The following is a 21027-nucleotide window of genomic DNA, read 5'->3' on the forward strand; positions in this document are numbered from 1 at the left end:
GTAGGCCAGGCAGGAGCTGGCTCCATGAGGGCTCATCTCCTGCATGTTTCAGGAAGAAAGTCTCACCCCAGGACTCCTGTGCAGGAAGAACTCTCAAGGAAGATGGAGAGGCATTCTATGAAGTGAGAGGATACAGTCAGATCACTGAGGAGGAGCACCACTGCTTTTCTTTTGCTCCCTATCCTGTTTTTCAGGCTGTGTTCAGAAGGAGGCAAAGCATGGACTATTTCATTCCACTAATGCAAAGACAGAGCCCTCTGGGGAGGAAAAGGTAACAACAAGTCAAAGAGCAGAAATTGCCATAAAAACTTGAGAAGGGACAAGCCAAGATGCCAGGAGACAAGCTGGGAGGACAAGTGATTTGGGAACTAGAAAACTTAACTCAAAACCAGGGAAGAATACATCCCTGAAAGGCAGATGCATGCAAATACACAGTGGAGAAGAAAGTCACCATGCAAATAAACTCTGAGGGAAGTGGTTAAAATGCTGCTTCGCAAGGATGAGCTTGACCCCCATAAAAGTCCCCAAACCAGAAGACCTGTCTGGCAGTGGGTCACCAGGGGAGGCACATTGACTCTGGGTCTAGATGTGGGACTTAGGGGGACTGAAGAAAGTTGTATTGTGCTCACAGGCAGAGAACTGGGCTTAGGCAGAGCCAGCAGGGAATGAGAGTAGGCTGAGGCAAAGAGACAAAAATGGTGTAAAGAAATAGGTTAAGTAGGAGTTGTGAGGAAAGGTAAGGCTTGGAATTGGGAAGAAAGCAATGGAAGAGGGGAGAAGCATCTCAGCCCTAAAGAGGCCCTGAAGAGCATGGTGGTCATGTTCCCAGCACAGGACACCAAGGGACATTACCTCAAATGGCATCAGAGAAGGATTTCGTTCTGCATGAGATACACATCTGCACTGGGAAGCTGGAGAGGACTGGGACACCAGGAAAGGGAAGGGAGGATATTTGCAGCACAGCACTTCTCCAGTTCCCTGGTACCACCACAGGTCTCTGGTGACAACTGTTTTCTCACAGCTGCCTGTGACACTTCTTCACATCTGCTTGTGTTATTAACTGCATCCCATGGAATGAAGTCAAATTCCTACAAGTGTCAATGCTACAGCAGTGGAAATAGCCTTGCTGAGAGGGACTTTGTACACAAGAATGTTGTGATAGGACAAAGGGAAATGGCTTTAGACTGACATAGGGCAGGTTCTGATTAAATACTAGGGAGGAACAGTGCTTCCTTCCTAATATTTAGGAAGGTGAGGTGGTGAGGCACTGGAACCAGTTGCCCACAGGAGACATGTCCCACCTCTAATATGTTCAAGACACCTGGCTGGATGGGGATATGAGCAACCTGGTCTAGCAGAAGGTGTCCCTGCCCTTGACCTAGGGGCCTTGAAACTAGAATACCCTCTAAAGTCCCTTTTAACCCAAATTATTCCATGATTTGCAGATTATATCCCCACAGCTTAGAGATGGAAAAGGAAAGAGAGATATGCACACAGAACCCAGGACCTTTTTTCGTTAATGTGATATTGTATTTTCTCTGGTCTAAGATTTCAGAATTTGTTCAGCAAAACCAGTACAGCTAGAGAACATTTTGCGTGTGACTCAACAAAAAGCAAACAGCTCTGCTCAAGGAGGCAAAGGACATTGAATCTCTGGATAACTGCCTTCCATTCCTGTGCCTTCCTCCTAGAGAAGTCCATCTCTTTTCTGCCAGAGGCTGCTGGACCCATTCAGAGAGAAGAGGACACAAGAACACAGGACCTGCTTCAAAGAGCCTGAGCCTCCCTGTGTTCTCTGAGCCACCACATGCACTGGGGATGCTGGACAAAGCTCATTGCACTTCCACACACATGGTCCTACCCCACACAGTGAAGATGTGCCAGAGCTCCTGACCCCTCCCAGCAATGTTCCCAGCTCCCTGCTCAGCTCCCAGCTTTACTCAGGACAGGGATATTTCCATCACACAATTACTGCTGCAACTTCACAAATTCGATGATTCTCCAAACTTGAACTGACGTCATTCCAGTTGTTAGGAGGTTGTGTAGGCACATGCATTACAGCGCAATTTTCACCAGTGAAATTATTTGGTTCTCCTTTGCGCCAGAACCTGGGACAGAGACAGGCTTGTTACTCCCCAGTGTCCACTGGAAAAGGCCACAATGGGATGCAAGACTTGAAAACAAGAGACAGACATTCCCAATGCTGATTCATGAACAGAAGTGCTCTTCCTCCCACTCCATATCCCACGGGCACCAGTGACACATGGAAACCTGCCTCCTTCCTACAGCCTTCCAGCACAACAGGGCCCTGCTCCATCCTGCTGGGGGGAACTGATCACCACCACTCACCCCACGCACCTCACTCCCAGCAGAGGCCAGTGTTGGCCTCCAGGGCAAGTGTGTTCTCCAGAAGAAGGCACATCAGGGACAGCCTTGGTGCTCTCTCCCTGTGTCCCATCTCTTTCCATTCATTTCAGCACAGGCCATTTTGTACATACAGGTGCAGTGAATAGAGGTCAGGCCACGCTGGTCATCAGGGTTTTGAAGGGCTCTTGCTGCCAGCAAGTTTTAGTTCTTTCCATGCCTATAGCATTGACTTCCATCTCTCAGGTAGTTAATTCAGCACAGATGGGGCCATGTGAACCTGGTGTCCTACACAGCCCTCTCCTGCTCTATCTTTGATCTCTCACAAGGCAGAGGGGTCATAACTCCCTCTCATGCACCAGCTGAACCTCTCACATCTCTCCTACTTTCTTTCCCTACCAGCAGTCACACCAAACACTCTTCTCCCAGAGATACTCACATTGGTGTCCCATTATATGGAGTCTTGTCCACCCACTGCCACTGGCCCACCTTCTCCAAAAACAGACCAATGTAGAAATTGTCTGGTTTAGGTTCTTTAGATTGTCTTATCTGCACAGACAGGAATTCCTGGCAATCAGAGAGAGAGAGTGCAATGTCCATGAGGGGCAGGACTGAGCACAGAGAGGCATCAGGAGTCCCTGTGGGCTGGGGCTGGTGCTGCAGAGGTGCAGACAGGACCTTCCCCCTCCCCTGCAGGACACTCAGGGGCTCTGAGTCCCCTCCAGGGCCAGCACTGTGTCTCTGCCTGCTGGGTCCCTCTCTCAGCCCTGTGCACTTACCTGCTCTGCCTTGCTGTTGATCACCACCAGCTGGGAGCCCATCCCAGTGCAGTTCTGTGCACTCTCAGACCATGACATCGTGTCAGGGGACAGGAAATAGCAGCTTCCTTGAAACCTTCTCCAGCCCTTTGGGCAGCACGTCCAGCCTCTCTCTGTGCAGGGAGAGGCAGAGAGATGAAGGCTACTAACAAGAGAGGGTGATTGCAGAGATCCAGATTTTCCAGGGACAGTGCTCATGTCCTCCTCAGTGACATTTCCTGACAGAAAGTGCTTGAAAACACAGGGATAGTACAGACATTTCTCCCCATTGCTTTTGACTATGACCAGTGAGGTTTGTGTATCCAAAGCCGTGGCAATCCTTGTAAGGGGATCTCAGGTGTCTCCAAAGTTCTCCTGGGGATGTGGTTTGACTTGCCCTGGTACAGCCTCCTTGAGGCCCTTAGCCCCAGGGAAGAGGGGACACTGTGAGTACTGACCTGTGCCTTGTGGCAGCGCTGAGTCGCACTCCCACTCCGAGAACTGCTGCTGCAGGGCCGAGGGCTGGTCACTGCTGTGGCTGAAGGGAACCACTGCAGAGGGAGAGGAAAGGCAGCAGGATTACCCCTTCCTCCCAGCTCCTCACCCAGCATCTCTGGCCCCTTGACTCTCCTTCCACCATTTCCCCAGCAAGCATTGTCCCAGCTGTCACCTCTCCTGGCCCACACCAGTGGCACAGCTGCCTTCCCAGCCAGAAAGGGACCGTCTTCCAAGTCAGACAGCAGAGGGACCCCTGGAAGCACATCCCACTGGGGACATGCCACACACAGGGCAGGAGTGATCCCTCCCAACCACAGCCACTCTGCCATGCACATACCCACAGCCCAGCTGCCAGTCTACAAAGCAGCCTCTCATTCTCACACTTTGTCTCTTCCTCAGCTACACATCAACAGGCATTTGGAGGAGTTACCTCCAGCTGGGCCTGTTCCATCAGCAACACCCAGTCCAGGTGAAGGGAACCACTGACAGCTGGAGCTGCTGAAACCAAGGTGCAGCATAAATCCCTAGGACTTACTAGCTCCAGTTTGTGGGGAATAATGCACTCTTGGTGACAGGCCACAGCCACAATCCCAAGGACTTACTAGTAACTCAAACACACAGGAGGATGGATTAGGAGCTGATCAGGGTGTGCTGAACAATCCAGATGCCTGGATCCTGATGCTTAACAATCCAGATTCATCATCAGTCATTTAATTTAGAAGTGTTTTTACTTATGAGCAGAACAATCCTAGTGGCTCCAGTGCCTGATTAGTGAATTGCTGTAATGGAAGAAGGCTCAGAGGCGATGGGCAAGGGCAATGCCTGGCTGACCACCCCCATTGCCAATAAAGGTGTCCTTATCCCTACACAAAGATAAAGGATGAGAAGAAAGTTGACTTTTAGTTTTGTTCAGCTGAGGGCTTTGACCTGCTGTGGAGCTGTTCATCCCTGTAGGGATCAAAAAGGGTCAGTGTATTCCTCAGTTAGCCATGAAACTTCTCTTGGCTGAGAGACACTGGTACTGCCTTAGCCTTCCTGGGAAAGCAGGATAGGAAATCATTGGCTCACAGTCCTCTGGAAACACTTCCATCAGAGAAGAGCTGTCCAAGCCCCCAGCTCATGCAGACTGAGAGAGACTTAGAGCAAACTGCTCTGACAGCCTTGCTGCCTCCACAGGCAGTTCATTACACAGCCAGATCTCTTGGATACGAGGTCTGTCTTATGGCCAGAGATTCAAATGGTGGATGAAAAGCTTCAGATATGTTCTCACAAAGAGCCAGGCTGCATGAGAAGGGACCTCTGACCTGTGTTTTGGTGAAGGGCATTTTCCTGCTGGCAGAGGGTCTAGGATATGGGTTTTCCACCTGACCAAAGGAAGTCACCTGAGCCCTTCATCCTGAGGGAATAATACACCTGGAACTCACCAAGGTAGAGGCACAAGGACACAAAGGCAGCTTTGATTAAAAGGGCAAAAATTAGGAAGACCCAGATGTTCAGCCAGGAGCAGCTTCTCTCTTCTGTGGGGGCTGAAAAACACAAAGCAAGAGTGAGCATGCCCCAGGCCAGAGTTAGGAGCAGGATAATCCAGGGGGCTCTGTTCCCCAACAACTTACTGCCGGGGACTGGAGAGCCCCACAGGTGCTGGAAGCAGGTCCTGCAGGCTGTCCCTACCAGAGGCTCAGACTCACAGAGTACAGTAGCACAGGGGCTGCCATGAGGCTGTTTTTTTATTTCCTTGTTTATCACAAGATGTGCCTGTATTCTGCCCAAACCTCACTCCCCCTTTGTCCTGTCAGACTCCTTTCTCCTCAACACATCTTCCTTGTTGCCTTCCATTACCCTGTCAGTCACTGAACAGTCTTTCTGCATCTCCCTCCTCTTCCTCTCTCTTTAGAGCTTCTTTCTCTCACTACCTGGATTTTGCCTCTGTACCGTGAGCCCCTTTCTGCATTGGCACAATCCCCCAAAGGAGTGACTGCCCAGCTCAGGGTGTGCACAGCCAGACACACAGAGGGATTGTTTCCACATGGCGAAGAGGCACTTGGGAGAGCCCTGGCTGGTTGTCCTTGGAGACACCAGAGATGGGAGCAGGGACTTGTGCTCAGCAGGATGCAGAGAGCTTTAGCAGGGCAATCACAGAAGGATAGCACCCTTCAGCCCCATTGTTTACAGACACATCACTGAAGGGAATAGCAGAGCATGCTCTGCCTGGACTTCCATTTCCCCTGGCTCTAGGAAAAGGTCATTCTGCCAGCCTGGGCACTGCCCACTTCCCCCATCCGTTACTTTGCTCTTGCCCTAAGCCCCATCTCCTGGTAGGAAATCCAGCCACCGCCCCATGCCCCGGATCCATCCCAGCTCTGTCTTTCCCCCAACTCCTTTGACAGGAGGACAGAAAGGAAGGAAAATATGGGGGTTACCTGCACTTCCAGGACTCATTCTCCCTTGGCCATTCATCATCTCTACAAGAGGATCACACTTCTCCAAGGGTCTTTGTTACCAGTGTGGCCAAAAGAGCCTTCCTCCTGCACAGGCCACCTCCCACACTGGTGAGGAGCCTTCATAGGTTTTAATCTGGTGGCCTCTAAAAGCCATACCCTGGGTGTACCCCACAGCACATGGGAATTGAGGAACTTCCATCATTGCCGTGGCAGGACATTTCACACAATACTCACTGCAACCCAGAATTTGACCAAGAGAAGGGAAAACAAATAAAGAGGAGCATCTCTGCAGCTCACACAATCTCCCTTTGCTCAGCCTCAGGCAGTTTCTCAGGTCATACATGGCCTTCCCTCTCTGGTGCCTGCTCTCTCCTGCTGAGGGTCCATGTGTGTGGAAATACATGCACAGGCAGATATATTTGGCATTTGCTAGCAAAGGGCTAATCCCACTGAGCACTGCAGATGGGAGCCAAAAATGAGAGGAAAGCATATCTGTGACTGAGTCTCAGCAGTGTCCATGTGCATCCTGAGCACAACAAAGAACTTGCCAACACTGTTTTGAGCTAATTCCATTGGAAGGGAGGCTGGGGCTTTGAGCAAAGGGGTTCAATATGACCTGGCATTGTGGGGCAGAAGGATCGCTAGGCAGTGCCAGAGTCCATGTGCATGACAGATCATGAAGTCTCACTTGGTTGTGACTGCAAAAGCTGCAGGACATATATGGAACTGACTGAGATGTTCCATCAGCTGGTTTCTCCCTGTGGAGAGGGATTCATGGGTGCAGAGACACAGGAATAGGAGAGCTCATAGCAATAGCTCAGGCATTTCAGCTGAAGCATCAGAAGATCAGGGCACGGAACTGCTTACAAGTGAGGACAAGCCTGAGCTCTCTGTAGAAGACATCCTCTGATTCTGTTATCTTGTTTACAACAGGTTGCAGGCAGGATCAGAGCCTACATTTCTAACCATCTTTATGTAACCAATGTTCACAAGCTCTCACACCACATGGAACCACATTAACAAGACTTGTGCACCCTCCAGTCTCCCATCAGCCGCCCAGGAAGTGCAGCTGCAAGAACACATCCCCTTTGTGGAAGCAGGGGTTCCCCTGGTCCCACACACTTCCCACTGGAGATGTAGGGTTCGTGAGTATCCACACCTCTTCCAGCAGCCTGTGAACCACAGGTGAAAGCACAGGGTCACGTTGTCACCCTGCAGAACTGTGGGTCTGTGCCAGCTGCACCGATTGAGGTCACCACAGCACTCAGCTGCCAGAGAGCTTCTTAAAGACAGAGGCGGCCAAGTTGCAGAGTACCTTGAGCTCGATGGCCACATCCTTCCCACTTCCCTCTCCCCTCTCTCTTAAACTGTTCTTGCTTCATCTAAAATCTGTTTACAGACTGTTTCTTCTCTGCCTCAGGAACCTTTCCCTATTGCCCTGGTTACTGTCAAGCTGGTGGTCATGTTCTTCTTTCACAGCAGTGGTTTGAGTAAAATGACCCCTCAAATAGTGGCAGCTATTGAATTCACACAGCTCTTTGCAGTCATACTCCTATTTTTATCACTTACTGTTGTCCAGGCCATCTGAGCAGCATGAAGTCGGATGGGTAAGGCGAGAGAGAATTCCAAGTACAAAGAACAGCAAGTGTGCTCCTGTTCAGAAAAGAACTTGGTGAAGGACATTTTCTCTTTCTCAGTGGTTGATGGCAGTCTCTCCATCAACCTGAATCCCCTGAGCAGTCCTGCTATCCAGTTTTCTGGAATTCCAAATGACTTGAAGGGAAAGACTTATCTGCAACAATGACATACTGGCAAGTAGCCTGGAAGGAAATACTAACAAAGCAAAAGGCAGAAAACACAGCAGAAGTGCTAGCAGCAGGGACAACATAGGAAGAGAGAATTAATCCCAGAGAAAGCTGCTGCAACTGTGCTTTGCCTTCTCACAGCCTGAAAACCAGCCCCAGAGCCCTGAGCCCCAGCAGTGTGTGAGGGCAGCTCACAGAGGCAGCTGTCAGGCTCTGCAACTTGTGCTGCACTTTCTGAGCTTTGTTTTAGCATGAAAAATGAAATAAATCCAGGAGGACACTGGGGGTTCATTATCATGGATCTTTCTGAGAGAGGTTATGGAGGACCCAAGGATGAGATGGGCTCTGCTGGCTCTCATGCTCCCCAGTGAGGCAGAACTGTTGGGGAAGTAGAGGTTGGGTGTCAGCTTATCTGCAGTAAGTCTGAGATCTTGGGATGCCAGGATCATGTGAGAAGGCAAAAAGCAAAAGCCAGGATCACAGCCAGAGGCTTCAGGATGGCAAACACTGGCCAATTTGAGCATTTGTTTGCAAGACTCCCTTGGGAAGACTCACACTTTGATGATGTGCTTCTGCACTGATCCCCACCCTTTGGGAGCCTGTGTCCTTGCTTTCCAAGACATCTTCAGCCAATATGTGGGAGCAACAACTTACAGAGCCTCTCCAGCCCATTGTGCAGCACCTCTAGTCTCACGGGAGCAGCAATAGCAGGACACAGGGTGAACGTGCCCAAGACAGAGAGGGAATATGGCCTTTTCTCTGGAGAGTCCCCAACGGCATGGGGACAACACTGATTGTTCTCTGCAGGTTGTACCTCAGGCAGCTGACCATATCACTGACCACGTGTCTGAGTAACTGACAGGAAATAGCCAATCTCATTGCAAAGCCAATCTTTACCAGGCAGGAGAGAAGGTTCCTAGGCCTCGACAAGGCAAATGGAGCATCTTTGAGATGGACCTCCTTCACATGAAGAGAGACTGAGTTTGAAGTGTTCAGACCAGAGGAGGGAGGGATGGTACCAACTGCCTGACTATCTGTCTTCCACACAATATTCCCTCTCAGCCAGGTAGGGACGCAGGCTGCAGCATTCATACCCATTTCAAAAACCCTCTGTGTGTAACTGCTGGCCTTCCTGTTGTTCTCAGGATGAGGTTTCCTTCATCAGGCATTTTATGCTTCAGCTTCAGATATTTGGAGACAATGGCTCTCATTGCTGTGGGAGATTGTTCCAGCCCTGCTCTCCTGCTGCCTTCTGGAGAATTACAATACAGGCTCCACCTTCCATTTTAGTCAGCTCCCCAGGGCTTCCAAAGCAGAGAAGTGTTACCCCCCCAACATGGCCTCATCAGCTCTTGCAGGGAGGGATGAGCTCCAGGACCTGGGCTCTCAGGGCTCAGAGGGACATGGAGACAGACTCTTCCAGATCCTGATTCATCCCAAATTCCCAGGATGACTCACCCTTGTTCTCCTCCTACCCTCTTCTCATGGGCATCAGTCCATGATGAATGGAATCCTACCTTCTTCCTACAGCCAATGGGAAGGGGCCATGTCCAGACTGGCAGGGGCTGCTGCTCACCGCAGGCTGACCCCAGGAGTGGACACCCAGCAGAGGAACCTGCTGGTCAGCTCTGTCCTTCAGGGACTGTGCACCTTCAGCTGACTGCACCACAGCAGGCCTGACCCTCCTGTGCTGGGCTGGCTCTTGTGTGGAGGAGGGAAGAGAGGAAATGTGCTCCCTGTCCTGCTTGTGTGCTAAGAGTTATGGCAGAAGGGAGGCCTAAGGGGGATCCTGCATGGCAAAAGCCAGAAACACGTGGGAATGGTGCTAAAGACCCTGGATAAGGAGGTCCCCTCTGGGCAGACCCAAGCCCAGCACCCCAGGCTGGTGTTGGGAGAATCTGTGCACTGCAGAGCATGGCTTCTAGGCTGCAGATGGAGAGGCCCTCACTTGCAGGGCCAGGAGGATGTGCTGTCACTGCTTCTCATTCTTGAAATGACAGCCTGGTAGGCCAGGCAGGAGCTGGCTCCATGAGGGCTCATCTCCTGCATGTTTCAGGAAGAAAGTCTCACCCCAGGACTCCTGTGCAGGAAGAACTCTCAAGGAAGATGGAGAGGCATTCTATGAAGTGAGAGGATACAGTCAGATCACTGAGGAGGAGCACCACTGCTTTTCTTTTGCTCCCTATCCTGTTTTTCAGGCTGTGTTCAGAAGGAGGCAAAGCATGGACTATTTCATTCCACTAATGCAAAGACAGAGCCCTCTGGGGAGGAAAAGGTAACAACAAGTCAAAGAGCAGAAATTGCCATAAAAACTTGAGAAGGGACAAGCCAAGATGCCAGGAGACAAGCTGGGAGGACAAGTGATTTGGGAACTAGAAAACTTAACTCAAAACCAGGGAAGAATACATCCCTGAAAGGCAGATGCATGCAAATACACAGTGGAGAAGAAAGTCACCATGCAAATAAACTCTGAGGGAAGTGGTTAAAATGCTGCTTCGCAAGGATGAGCTTGACCCCCATAAAAGTCCCCAAACCAGAAGACCTGTCTGGCAGTGGGTCACCAGGGGAGGCACATTGACTCTGGGTCTAGATGTGGGACTTAGGGGGACTGAAGAAAGTTGTATTGTGCTCACAGGCAGAGAACTGGGCTTAGGCAGAGCCAGCAGGGAATGAGAGTAGGCTGAGGCAAAGAGACAAAAATGGTGTAAAGAAATAGGTTAAGTAGGAGTTGTGAGGAAAGGTAAGGCTTGGAATTGGGAAGAAAGCAATGGAAGAGGGGAGAAGCATCTCAGCCCTAAAGAGGCCCTGAAGAGCATGGTGGTCATGTTCCCAGCACAGGACACCAAGGGACATTACCTCAAATGGCATCAGAGAAGGATTTCGTTCTGCATGAGATACACATCTGCACTGGGAAGCTGGAGAGGACTGGGACACCAGGAAAGGGAAGGGAGGATATTTGCAGCACAGCACTTCTCCAGTTCCCTGGTACCACCACAGGTCTCTGGTGACAACTGTTTTCTCACAGCTGCCTGTGACACTTCTTCACATCTGCTTGTGTTATTAACTGCATCCCATGGAATGAAGTCAAATTCCTACAAGTGTCAATGCTACAGCAGTGGAAATAGCCTTGCTGAGAGGGACTTTGTACACAAGAATGTTGTGATAGGACAAAGGGAAATGGCTTTAGACTGACATAGGGCAGGTTCTGATTAAATACTAGGGAGGAACAGTGCTTCCTTCCTAATATTTAGGAAGGTGAGGTGGTGAGGCACTGGAACCAGTTGCCCACAGGAGACATGTCCCACCTCTAATATGTTCAAGACACCTGGCTGGATGGGGATATGAGCAACCTGGTCTAGCAGAAGGTGTCCCTGCCCTTGACCTAGGGGCCTTGAAACTAGAATACCCTCTAAAGTCCCTTTTAACCCAAATTATTCCATGATTTGCAGATTATATCCCCACAGCTTAGAGATGGAAAAGGAAAGAGAGATATGCACACAGAACCCAGGACCTTTTTTCGTTAATGTGATATTGTATTTTCTCTGGTCTAAGATTTCAGAATTTGTTCAGCAAAACCAGTACAGCTAGAGAACATTTTGCGTGTGACTCAACAAAAAGCAAACAGCTCTGCTCAAGGAGGCAAAGGACATTGAATCTCTGGATAACTGCCTTCCATTCCTGTGCCTTCCTCCTAGAGAAGTCCATCTCTTTTCTGCCAGAGGCTGCTGGACCCATTCAGAGAGAAGAGGACACAAGAACACAGGACCTGCTTCAAAGAGCCTGAGCCTCCCTGTGTTCTCTGAGCCACCACATGCACTGGGGATGCTGGACAAAGCTCATTGCACTTCCACACACATGGTCCTACCCCACACAGTGAAGATGTGCCAGAGCTCCTGACCCCTCCCAGCAATGTTCCCAGCTCCCTGCTCAGCTCCCAGCTTTACTCAGGACAGGGATATTTCCATCACACAATTACTGCTGCAACTTCACAAATTCGATGATTCTCCAAACTTGAACTGACGTCATTCCAGTTGTTAGGAGGTTGTGTAGGCACATGCATTACAGCGCAATTTTCACCAGTGAAATTATTTGGTTCTCCTTTGCGCCAGAACCTGGGACAGAGACAGGCTTGTTACTCCCCAGTGTCCACTGGAAAAGGCCACAATGGGATGCAAGACTTGAAAACAAGAGACAGACATTCCCAATGCTGATTCATGAACAGAAGTGCTCTTCCTCCCACTCCATATCCCACGGGCACCAGTGACACATGGAAACCTGCCTCCTTCCTACAGCCTTCCAGCACAACAGGGCCCTGCTCCATCCTGCTGGGGGGAACTGATCACCACCACTCACCCCACGCACCTCACTCCCAGCAGAGGCCAGTGTTGGCCTCCAGGGCAAGTGTGTTCTCCAGAAGAAGGCACATCAGGGACAGCCTTGGTGCTCTCTCCCTGTGTCCCATCTCTTTCCATTCATTTCAGCACAGGCCATTTTGTACATACAGGTGCAGTGAATAGAGGTCAGGCCACGCTGGTCATCAGGGTTTTGAAGGGCTCTTGCTGCCAGCAAGTTTTAGTTCTTTCCATGCCTATAGCATTGACTTCCATCTCTCAGGTAGTTAATTCAGCACAGATGGGGCCATGTGAACCTGGTGTCCTACACAGCCCTCTCCTGCTCTATCTTTGATCTCTCACAAGGCAGAGGGGTCATAACTCCCTCTCATGCACCAGCTGAACCTCTCACATCTCTCCTACTTTCTTTCCCTACCAGCAGTCACACCAAACACTCTTCTCCCAGAGATACTCACATTGGTGTCCCATTATATGGAGTCTTGTCCACCCACTGCCACTGGCCCACCTTCTCCAAAAACAGACCAATGTAGAAATTGTCTGGTTTAGGTTCTTTAGATTGTCTTATCTGCACAGACAGGAATTCCTGGCAATCAGAGAGAGAGAGTGCAATGTCCATGAGGGGCAGGACTGAGCACAGAGAGGCATCAGGAGTCCCTGTGGGCTGGGGCTGGTGCTGCAGAGGTGCAGACAGGACCTTCCCCCTCCCCTGCAGGACACTCAGGGGCTCTGAGTCCCCTCCAGGGCCAGCACTGTGTCTCTGCCTGCTGGGTCCCTCTCTCAGCCCTGTGCACTTACCTGCTCTGCCTTGCTGTTGATCACCACCAGCTGGGAGCCCATCCCAGTGCAGTTCTGTGCACTCTCAGACCATGACATCGTGTCAGGGGACAGGAAATAGCAGCTTCCTTGAAACCTTCTCCAGCCCTTTGGGCAGCACGTCCAGCCTCTCTCTGTGCAGGGAGAGGCAGAGAGATGAAGGCTACTAACAAGAGAGGGTGATTGCAGAGATCCAGATTTTCCAGGGACAGTGCTCATGTCCTCCTCAGTGACATTTCCTGACAGAAAGTGCTTGAAAACACAGGGATAGTACAGACATTTCTCCCCATTGCTTTTGACTATGACCAGTGAGGTTTGTGTATCCAAAGCCGTGGCAATCCTTGTAAGGGGATCTCAGGTGTCTCCAAAGTTCTCCTGGGGATGTGGTTTGACTTGCCCTGGTACAGCCTCCTTGAGGCCCTTAGCCCCAGGGAAGAGGGGACACTGTGAGTACTGACCTGTGCCTTGTGGCAGCGCTGAGTCGCACTCCCACTCCGAGAACTGCTGCTGCAGGGCCGAGGGCTGGTCACTGCTGTGGCTGAAGGGAACCACTGCAGAGGGAGAGGAAAGGCAGCAGGATTACCCCTTCCTCCCAGCTCCTCACCCAGCATCTCTGGCCCCTTGACTCTCCTTCCACCATTTCCCCAGCAAGCATTGTCCCAGCTGTCACCTCTCCTGGCCCACACCAGTGGCACAGCTGCCTTCCCAGCCAGAAAGGGACCGTCTTCCAAGTCAGACAGCAGAGGGACCCCTGGAAGCACATCCCACTGGGGACATGCCACACACAGGGCAGGAGTGATCCCTCCCAACCACAGCCACTCTGCCATGCACATACCCACAGCCCAGCTGCCAGTCTACAAAGCAGCCTCTCATTCTCACACTTTGTCTCTTCCTCAGCTACACATCAACAGGCATTTGGAGGAGTTACCTCCAGCTGGGCCTGTTCCATCAGCAACACCCAGTCCAGGTGAAGGGAACCACTGACAGCTGGAGCTGCTGAAACCAAGGTGCAGCATAAATCCCTAGGACTTACTAGCTCCAGTTTGTGGGGAATAATGCACTCTTGGTGACAGGCCACAGCCACAATCCCAAGGACTTACTAGTAACTCAAACACACAGGAGGATGGATTAGGAGCTGATCAGGGTGTGCTGAACAATCCAGATGCCTGGATCCTGATGCTTAACAATCCAGATTCATCATCAGTCATTTAATTTAGAAGTGTTTTTACTTATGAGCAGAACAATCCTAGTGGCTCCAGTGCCTGATTAGTGAATTGCTGTAATGGAAGAAGGCTCAGAGGCGGTGGGCAAGGGCAATGCCTGGCTGACCACCCCCATTGCCAATAAAGGTGTCCTTATCCCTACACAAAGATAAAGGATGAGAAGAAAGTTGACTTTTAGTTTTGTTCAGCTGAGGGCTTTGACCTGCTGTGGAGCTGTTCATCCCTGTAGGGATCAAAAAGGGTCAGTGTATTCCTCAGTTAGCCATGAAACTTCTCTTGGCTGAGAGACACTGGTACTGCCTTAGCCTTCCTGGGAAAGCAGGATAGGAAATCATTGGCTCACAGTCCTCTGGAAACACTTCCATCAGAGAAGAGCTGTCCAAGCCCCCAGCTCATGCAGACTGAGAGAGACTTAGAGCAAACTGCTCTGACAGCCTTGCTGCCTCCACAGGCAGTTCATTACACAGCCAGATCTCTTGGATACGAGGTCTGTCTTATGGCCAGAGATTCAAATGGTGGATGAAAAGCTTCAGATATGTTCTCACAAAGAGCCAGGCTGCATGAGAAGGGACCTCTGACCTGTGTTTTGGTGAAGGGCATTTTCCTGCTGGCAGAGGGTCTAGGATATGGGTTTTCCACCTGACCAAAGGAAGTCACCTGAGCCCTTCATCCTGAGGGAATAATACACCTGGAACTCACCAAGGTAGAGGCACAAGGACACAAAGGCAGCTTTGATTAAAAGGGCAAAAATTAGGAAGACCCAGATGTTCAGCCAGGAGCAGCTTCTCTCTTCTGTGGGGGCTGAAAAACACAAAGCAAGAGTGAGCATGCCCCAGGCCAGAGTTAGGAGCAGGATAATCCAGGGGGCTCTGTTCCCCAACAACTTACTGCCGGGGACTGGAGAGCCCCACAGGTGCTGGAAGCAGGTCCTGCAGGCTGTCCCTACCAGAGGCTCAGACTCACAGAGTACAGTAGCACAGGGGCTGCCATGAGGCTGTTTTTTTATTTCCTTGTTTATCACAAGATGTGCCTGTATTCTGCCCAAACCTCACTCCCCCTTTGTCCTGTCAGACTCCTTTCTCCTCAACACATCTTCCTTGTTGCCTTCCATTACCCTGTCAGTCACTGAACAGTCTTTCTGCATCTCCCTCCTCTTCCTCTCTCTTTAGAGCTTCTTTCTCTCACTACCTGGATTTTGCCTCTGTACCGTGAGCCCCTTTCTGCATTGGCACAATCCCCCAAAGGAGTGACTGCCCAGCTCAGGGTGTGCACAGCCAGACACACAGAGGGATTGTTTCCACATGGCGAAGAGGCACTTGGGAGAGCCCTGGCTGGTTGTCCTTGGAGACACCAGAGATGGGAGCAGGGACTTGTGCTCAGCAGGATGCAGAGAGCTTTAGCAGGGCAATCACAGAAGGATAGCACCCTTCAGCCCCATTGTTTACAGACACATCACTGAAGGGAATAGCAGAGCATGCTCTGCCTGGACTTCCATTTCCCCTGGCTCTAGGAAAAGGTCATTCTGCCAGCCTGGGCACTGCCCACTTCCCCCATCCGTTACTTTGCTCTTGCCCTAAGCCCCATCTCCTGGTAGGAAATCCAGCCACCGCCCCATGCCCCGGATCCATCCCAGCTCTGTCTTTCCCCCAACTCCTTTGACAGGAGGACAGAAAGGAAGGAAAATATGGGGGTTACCTGCACTTCCAGGACTCATTCTCCCTTGGCCATTCATCATCTCTACAAGAGGATCACACTTCTCCAAGGGTCTTTGTTACCAGTGTGGCCAAAAGAGCCTTCCTCCTGCACAGGCCACCTCCCACACTGGTGAGGAGCCTTCATAGGTTTTAATCTGGTGGCCTCTAAAAGCCATACCCTGGGTGTACCCCACAGCACATGGGAATTGAGGAACTTCCATCATTGCCGTGGCAGGACATTTCACACAATACTCACTGCAACCCAGAATTTGACCAAGAGAAGGGAAAACAAATAAAGAGGAGCATCTCTGCAGCTCACACAATCTCCCTTTGCTCAGCCTCAGGCAGTTTCTCAGGTCATACATGGCCTTCCCTCTCTGGTGCCTGCTCTCTCCTGCTGAGGGTCCATGTGTGTGGAAATACATGCACAGGCAGATATATTTGGCATTTGCTAGCAAAGGGCTAATCCCACTGAGCACTGCAGATGGGAGCCAAAAATGAGAGGAAAGCATATCTGTGACTGAGTCTCAGCAGTGTCCATGTGCATCCTGAGCACAACAAAGAACTTGCCAACACTGTTTTGAGCTAATTCCATTGGAAGGGAGGCTGGGGCTTTGAGCAAAGGGGTTCAATATGACCTGGCATTGTGGGGCAGAAGGATCGCTAGGCAGTGCCAGAGTCCATGTGCATGACAGATCATGAAGTCTCACTTGGTTGTGACTGCAAAAGCTGCAGGACATATATGGAACTGACTGAGATGTTCCATCAGCTGGTTTCTCCCTGTGGAGAGGGATTCATGGGTGCAGAGACACAGGAATAGGAGAGCTCATAGCAATAGTTCAGGAATTTCAGCTGAAGCATCAGAAGATCAGGGCACGGAACTGCTTACAAGTGAGGACAAGCCTGAGCTCTCTGTAGAAGACATCCTCTGATTCTGTTATCTTGTTTACAACAGGTTGCAGGCAGGATCAGAGCCTACATTTCTAACCATCTTTATGTAACCAATGTTCACAAGCTCTCACACCACATGGAACCACATTAACAAGACTTGTGCACCCTCCAGTCTCCCATCAGCCGCCCAGGAAGTGCAGCTGCAAGAACACATCCCCTTTGTGGAAGCAGGGGTTCCCCTGGTCCCACACACTTCCCACTGGAGATGTAGGGTTCGTGAGTATCCACACCTCTTCCAGCAGCCTGTGAACCACAGGTGAAAGCACAGGATGTGGTATTCACAAGTCCTCTGAACAGAGAGAAACTTAGCTTTCTTAGGATTTCTCCTGAGAGAAGCTGTGAGAGAAACAGAGAAAAAAGAATCAAAACAATTCTTATCTCATTCGCTGCGCCTGTGTTTGTGCCCATGTGGAATGTGGTATGGAGATTGTTTACCCAAGGTGATTGCTTGATTGGATTCTGGTGAAGGTGTTTTGGATTCATTGACCAGTTGGATCCATGTGTGTGTGTCGAGACTCTCAGGAGAGAGTCAGGAGTTTTCTAGTTAATTACTTAGTGATAGTTCTTGTTAGTGTAATATCGTCTAATATAGTTATAGTATAGTATATTATAATCAAGTAATTAATTAGCCTTCTGAAATCATTGGAGTCCTACACATCATTCTTCCTGAGTTGGGGATCCCAGCACCGATACACAGGGTCACACTGTCACCCTGCAGAACTGTGGGTCTGTGCCAGCTGCACCCATCAGAGCCACGAGAGAGGGCACCCACAGCACTCAGCTGTCAGGGAGCTTCTTACAGACAGAGGTGGCCAAGTTGCAGAACACCCTGGGCTTGATGGCCACTTCCATCCCACTCCTCTCTCCTCTCTCTTTTTCAATGTTCTTGCTTCATCTAAACATTTTTTCGTAATGTTTCTTCTGTGCCTCAGAAGTCTTTCTCTAATGCCCTGGTTACTGTTAAGCTGGTGGTCATGTTCTTCTATAACAGCCATGGTTTGGGGGACAAAGAAACTCACATAGTTGCAGCTATTGAATTCACACAGCTGTTTGCATTCACACTCCTATCTTTATCACTTGCTGCTGTCTGGGCCACTGGAAGAGTGGAGGAGCATCTCAGCCGCAGAGACCACGGTGGTTGTGTTCCCACCACAAGACACCAAGGGACATTAACTCAAATGGCATCAGAGAAGGAGATAGTTCTGCATGAGATACACATCTGCACTGGGAAGCTGGAGAGGACTGGGACACCAGGAAAGGGAAGGGAGGATATTTGCAGCACTGCAATTCTCCAGTTCCCTGATACCCCCACAAGTCTCTGCTGATGACTGATTTTACTGTTAAGCTGGTGGTCATATTCTTCTTTCACAGCAGCGGTTTGGGGCCAATGACCCCTCAAATAGTGGCAGCTATTGAATTCACACAGCTCTTTGCAGTCATACTCCTATTTTCATCACTTACTGTTGTCCAGGCCATCTGAGCAGCATGAAGTCGGATGGGTAAGGCGAGAGAGAATTCCAAGTACAAAGAACAGCAAGTGTGCTCCTGTTCAGAAAAGAACTTGGTGAAGGACATTTTCTCTTTCTCAGTGGTTGATGGCAGTCTCTCCATCAACCTGAATCCCCTGAGCAGTCCTGCTATCCAGTTTTCTGGAATTCCAAATGACTTGAAGGGAAAGACTTATCTGCAACAATGACATACTGGCAAGTAGCCTGGAAGGAAATACTAACAAAGCAAAAGGCAGAAAACACAGCAGAAGTGCTAGCAGCAGGGACAACATAGGAAGAGAGAATTAATCCCAGAGAAAGCTGCTGCAACTGTGCCTGGTGCTTTGCCTTCTCACAGCCTGAAAACCAGCCCCAGAGTGTTATAAATTGAGGCAAATAATTTGTTCAGCCTTTCAAGAGTCAATCAGAAATTTATTGATTACAGCAAGCGATGGCAAGCAAACAGCGTTGGGTGTAGCCGGGGAGTTACCGCGCCACAAACGGCTCACACCGTTTCCCCCTTCCCACAGTCTTTTTATACTCTTTTTCTTCCGGGGCCGCGGTATCTCTGGGTGTACTCTGCGCTTGCGCCCTCTGTTGCTAGGGGGTCTTCTTCTACTTTCTGGTGTTCGTTTGAGGAAGGCTCCTCTCTTCTTCCTTGGCGAAAGTCCACGGCCCTGTAATGGTCTTTTCCATATAAGGTTATATGTTATATGCGCCTAAGTTCTAATTACACAACCAGCTTAAGTAATCAACATACTAGCTAGTTTCTGTCTGGCGGTTTTCTGTTATCTACACAAGGCTTCTCCTTTGATTTTCTGTTATCTACACAAGGCTTCTCCTTTGATTTTCTGTTATCTACACAAGGCTTCTCCTTTCTGTCTTGATGAACAAAGAGTCTTTTCTAACTTATCACAATCGCCCTGAGCTCCAGCAGTGTGTGAGGGCAGCTCACAGAGGAAGCTGTCAGGCTCTGCAACTTGTGCTGCACATTCTGAGCTTTGTTTTCAGCAGTAAAGTACAAACAATTCAGGAGGACACTGGAGGCTCCTTTTCATGGATCTTTGTGAGACAGATTATGGAGGACCCAAGGATGAGATGGGCTCTGCTGGATCTCACGCTCCCCAGAGGCAGAACTGTTGAGCATGTAGAGGCTGAGGTCCACTTTGTGTGCAGAGACTGACATGTTGGGATTCAGGATGTTGCAGAGAATGATGAGCTCCAGGACCTGGGCTCTCAGGGCTCAGAGGGACATGGAGACAGACTCTTCCAGATCCTGATTCATCCCAAATTCCCAGGACGACTCACCCTTGTTCTCCTCCTACCCTCTTCCCATGGGCATCAATCCATGATGAATGGAATCCTACCTTCTTCCTACAGCCAATGGGAAGGGGCCATGTCCAGACTGGCAGGGGCTGCTGCTCACCGCAGGCTGACCCCAGGAGTGGACACCCAGCAGAGGAACCTGCTGGTCAGCTCTGTCCTTCAGGGACTGTGCACCTTCAGCTGACTGCACCACAGCAGGCCTGACCCTCCTGTGCTGGGCTGGCTCTTGTGTGGAGGAGGGAAGAGAGGAAATGTGCTCCCTGTCCTGCTTGTGTGCTAAGAGTTATGGCAGAAGGGAGGCCTAAGGGGGATCCTGCATGGCAAAAGCCAGAAACACGTGGGAATGGTGCTAAAGACCCCAGACAAAGCAGGCCTTTCCAGCCAGTGGCAAGCCCAGCACCCCAGGCTGGTGTTGGGAGAAGTTGTGCCACTGCAGGGTGTGGTTTCTAGGTGTAGATGGAGGGGCCCTCACTTGCAGGGCCACATTGTACAGGTGTAAACAGACATTTTCTCTGCCAACAGGATTTCATCCTGCTGCTTACTGTCTGTGCTGATTTGTGTGGATTTTTTGCATATATACTTCCTCTTTCTTCCATATGTAGGAAGAAAGTTATGTAGGACCTACTGTCCCTACGTGCTGTGTCTCGCTGCTGCCTTGAGCTGTGCACGTGCACCTGCAGCCACGTGCAGCACCTGCACTGCTGTTCATACAAGTGCTCCCACTGGATTAGGAAGCCAAATCTCCTGGGCACCTTGTCTCCAGAATTAATTCCCCTCTCTCTCTGGGACACAGAAAGAGGAATCACTTCCATAGGTAGGAGAGAGGTGTACAGACAGGAGCTGTACACCCAATTGCATTCCCTGTGGGGAGCCAGCACTATTCTGTCGCCCTGATTTTTTAAGATTTTCTAAAGCCTTCTGAGTTTACATTCTTGTAGCAAACTTTCTCACACACTTTCTGTAAATAATTTATTATTTTAGCATTCCTTCATAGAGGCAGAGAAATTTGATGGACTAGTAGTTTGTCCAGTGTCATTGGAGAGGTGGCACTTTCACCCTCCAATCCGCTGTCACCTTTGGAAAACTATAAATGCTGGAGTCAGAAAAATAAACTTGCCTTTTTACCTTGACAATAGCAGTGGCTCACGTCATGCTTTCTCGTGTCCTATAGTGACACTGTTCAGTCAGGGTGGCTTAGGCACTTGGTGTTTCCTGAGGAAAGAGAAGAGAGGACACAGGAGGCAGGAAGTGGGAAGAGATGGAGCAAAGGAAGATC

General features: G+C 50.2%; 2 protein-coding genes across 2 annotated transcripts; both read right to left on the reverse strand.

Moving 5' to 3' along the window:
• Positions 1 to 1527: 1527 nt before the first annotated feature.
• On the reverse strand, positions 1528 to 6119 carry LOC128784102 (C-type lectin domain family 4 member E-like). The gene is made up of 6 exons (XM_053935401.1): positions 6080 to 6119; positions 5084 to 5185; positions 3620 to 3712; positions 3144 to 3295; positions 2804 to 2931; positions 1528 to 2108 (listed from the first exon to the last, which is right to left on the reverse strand). The coding sequence occupies exons 1-6, from the start codon at positions 6117 to 6119 to the stop codon at positions 1961 to 1963; spliced, it is 663 nt and encodes a 220-aa protein (XP_053791376.1). The 3' UTR covers positions 1528 to 1960.
• Positions 6120 to 11436: 5317 nt separating this feature from the next.
• On the reverse strand, positions 11437 to 16028 carry LOC128784098 (C-type lectin domain family 4 member E-like). The gene is made up of 6 exons (XM_053935393.1): positions 15989 to 16028; positions 14993 to 15094; positions 13529 to 13621; positions 13053 to 13204; positions 12713 to 12840; positions 11437 to 12017 (listed from the first exon to the last, which is right to left on the reverse strand). The coding sequence occupies exons 1-6, from the start codon at positions 16026 to 16028 to the stop codon at positions 11870 to 11872; spliced, it is 663 nt and encodes a 220-aa protein (XP_053791368.1). The 3' UTR covers positions 11437 to 11869.
• Between the last annotated feature and the right edge of the window lie 4999 nt (positions 16029 to 21027).

Source organism: Vidua chalybeata, chromosome 2 (assembly GCF_026979565.1).
Source record: "Vidua chalybeata isolate OUT-0048 chromosome 2, bVidCha1 merged haplotype, whole genome shotgun sequence".
NCBI classification, from domain to species: domain Eukaryota; kingdom Metazoa; phylum Chordata; class Aves; order Passeriformes; family Viduidae; genus Vidua; species Vidua chalybeata.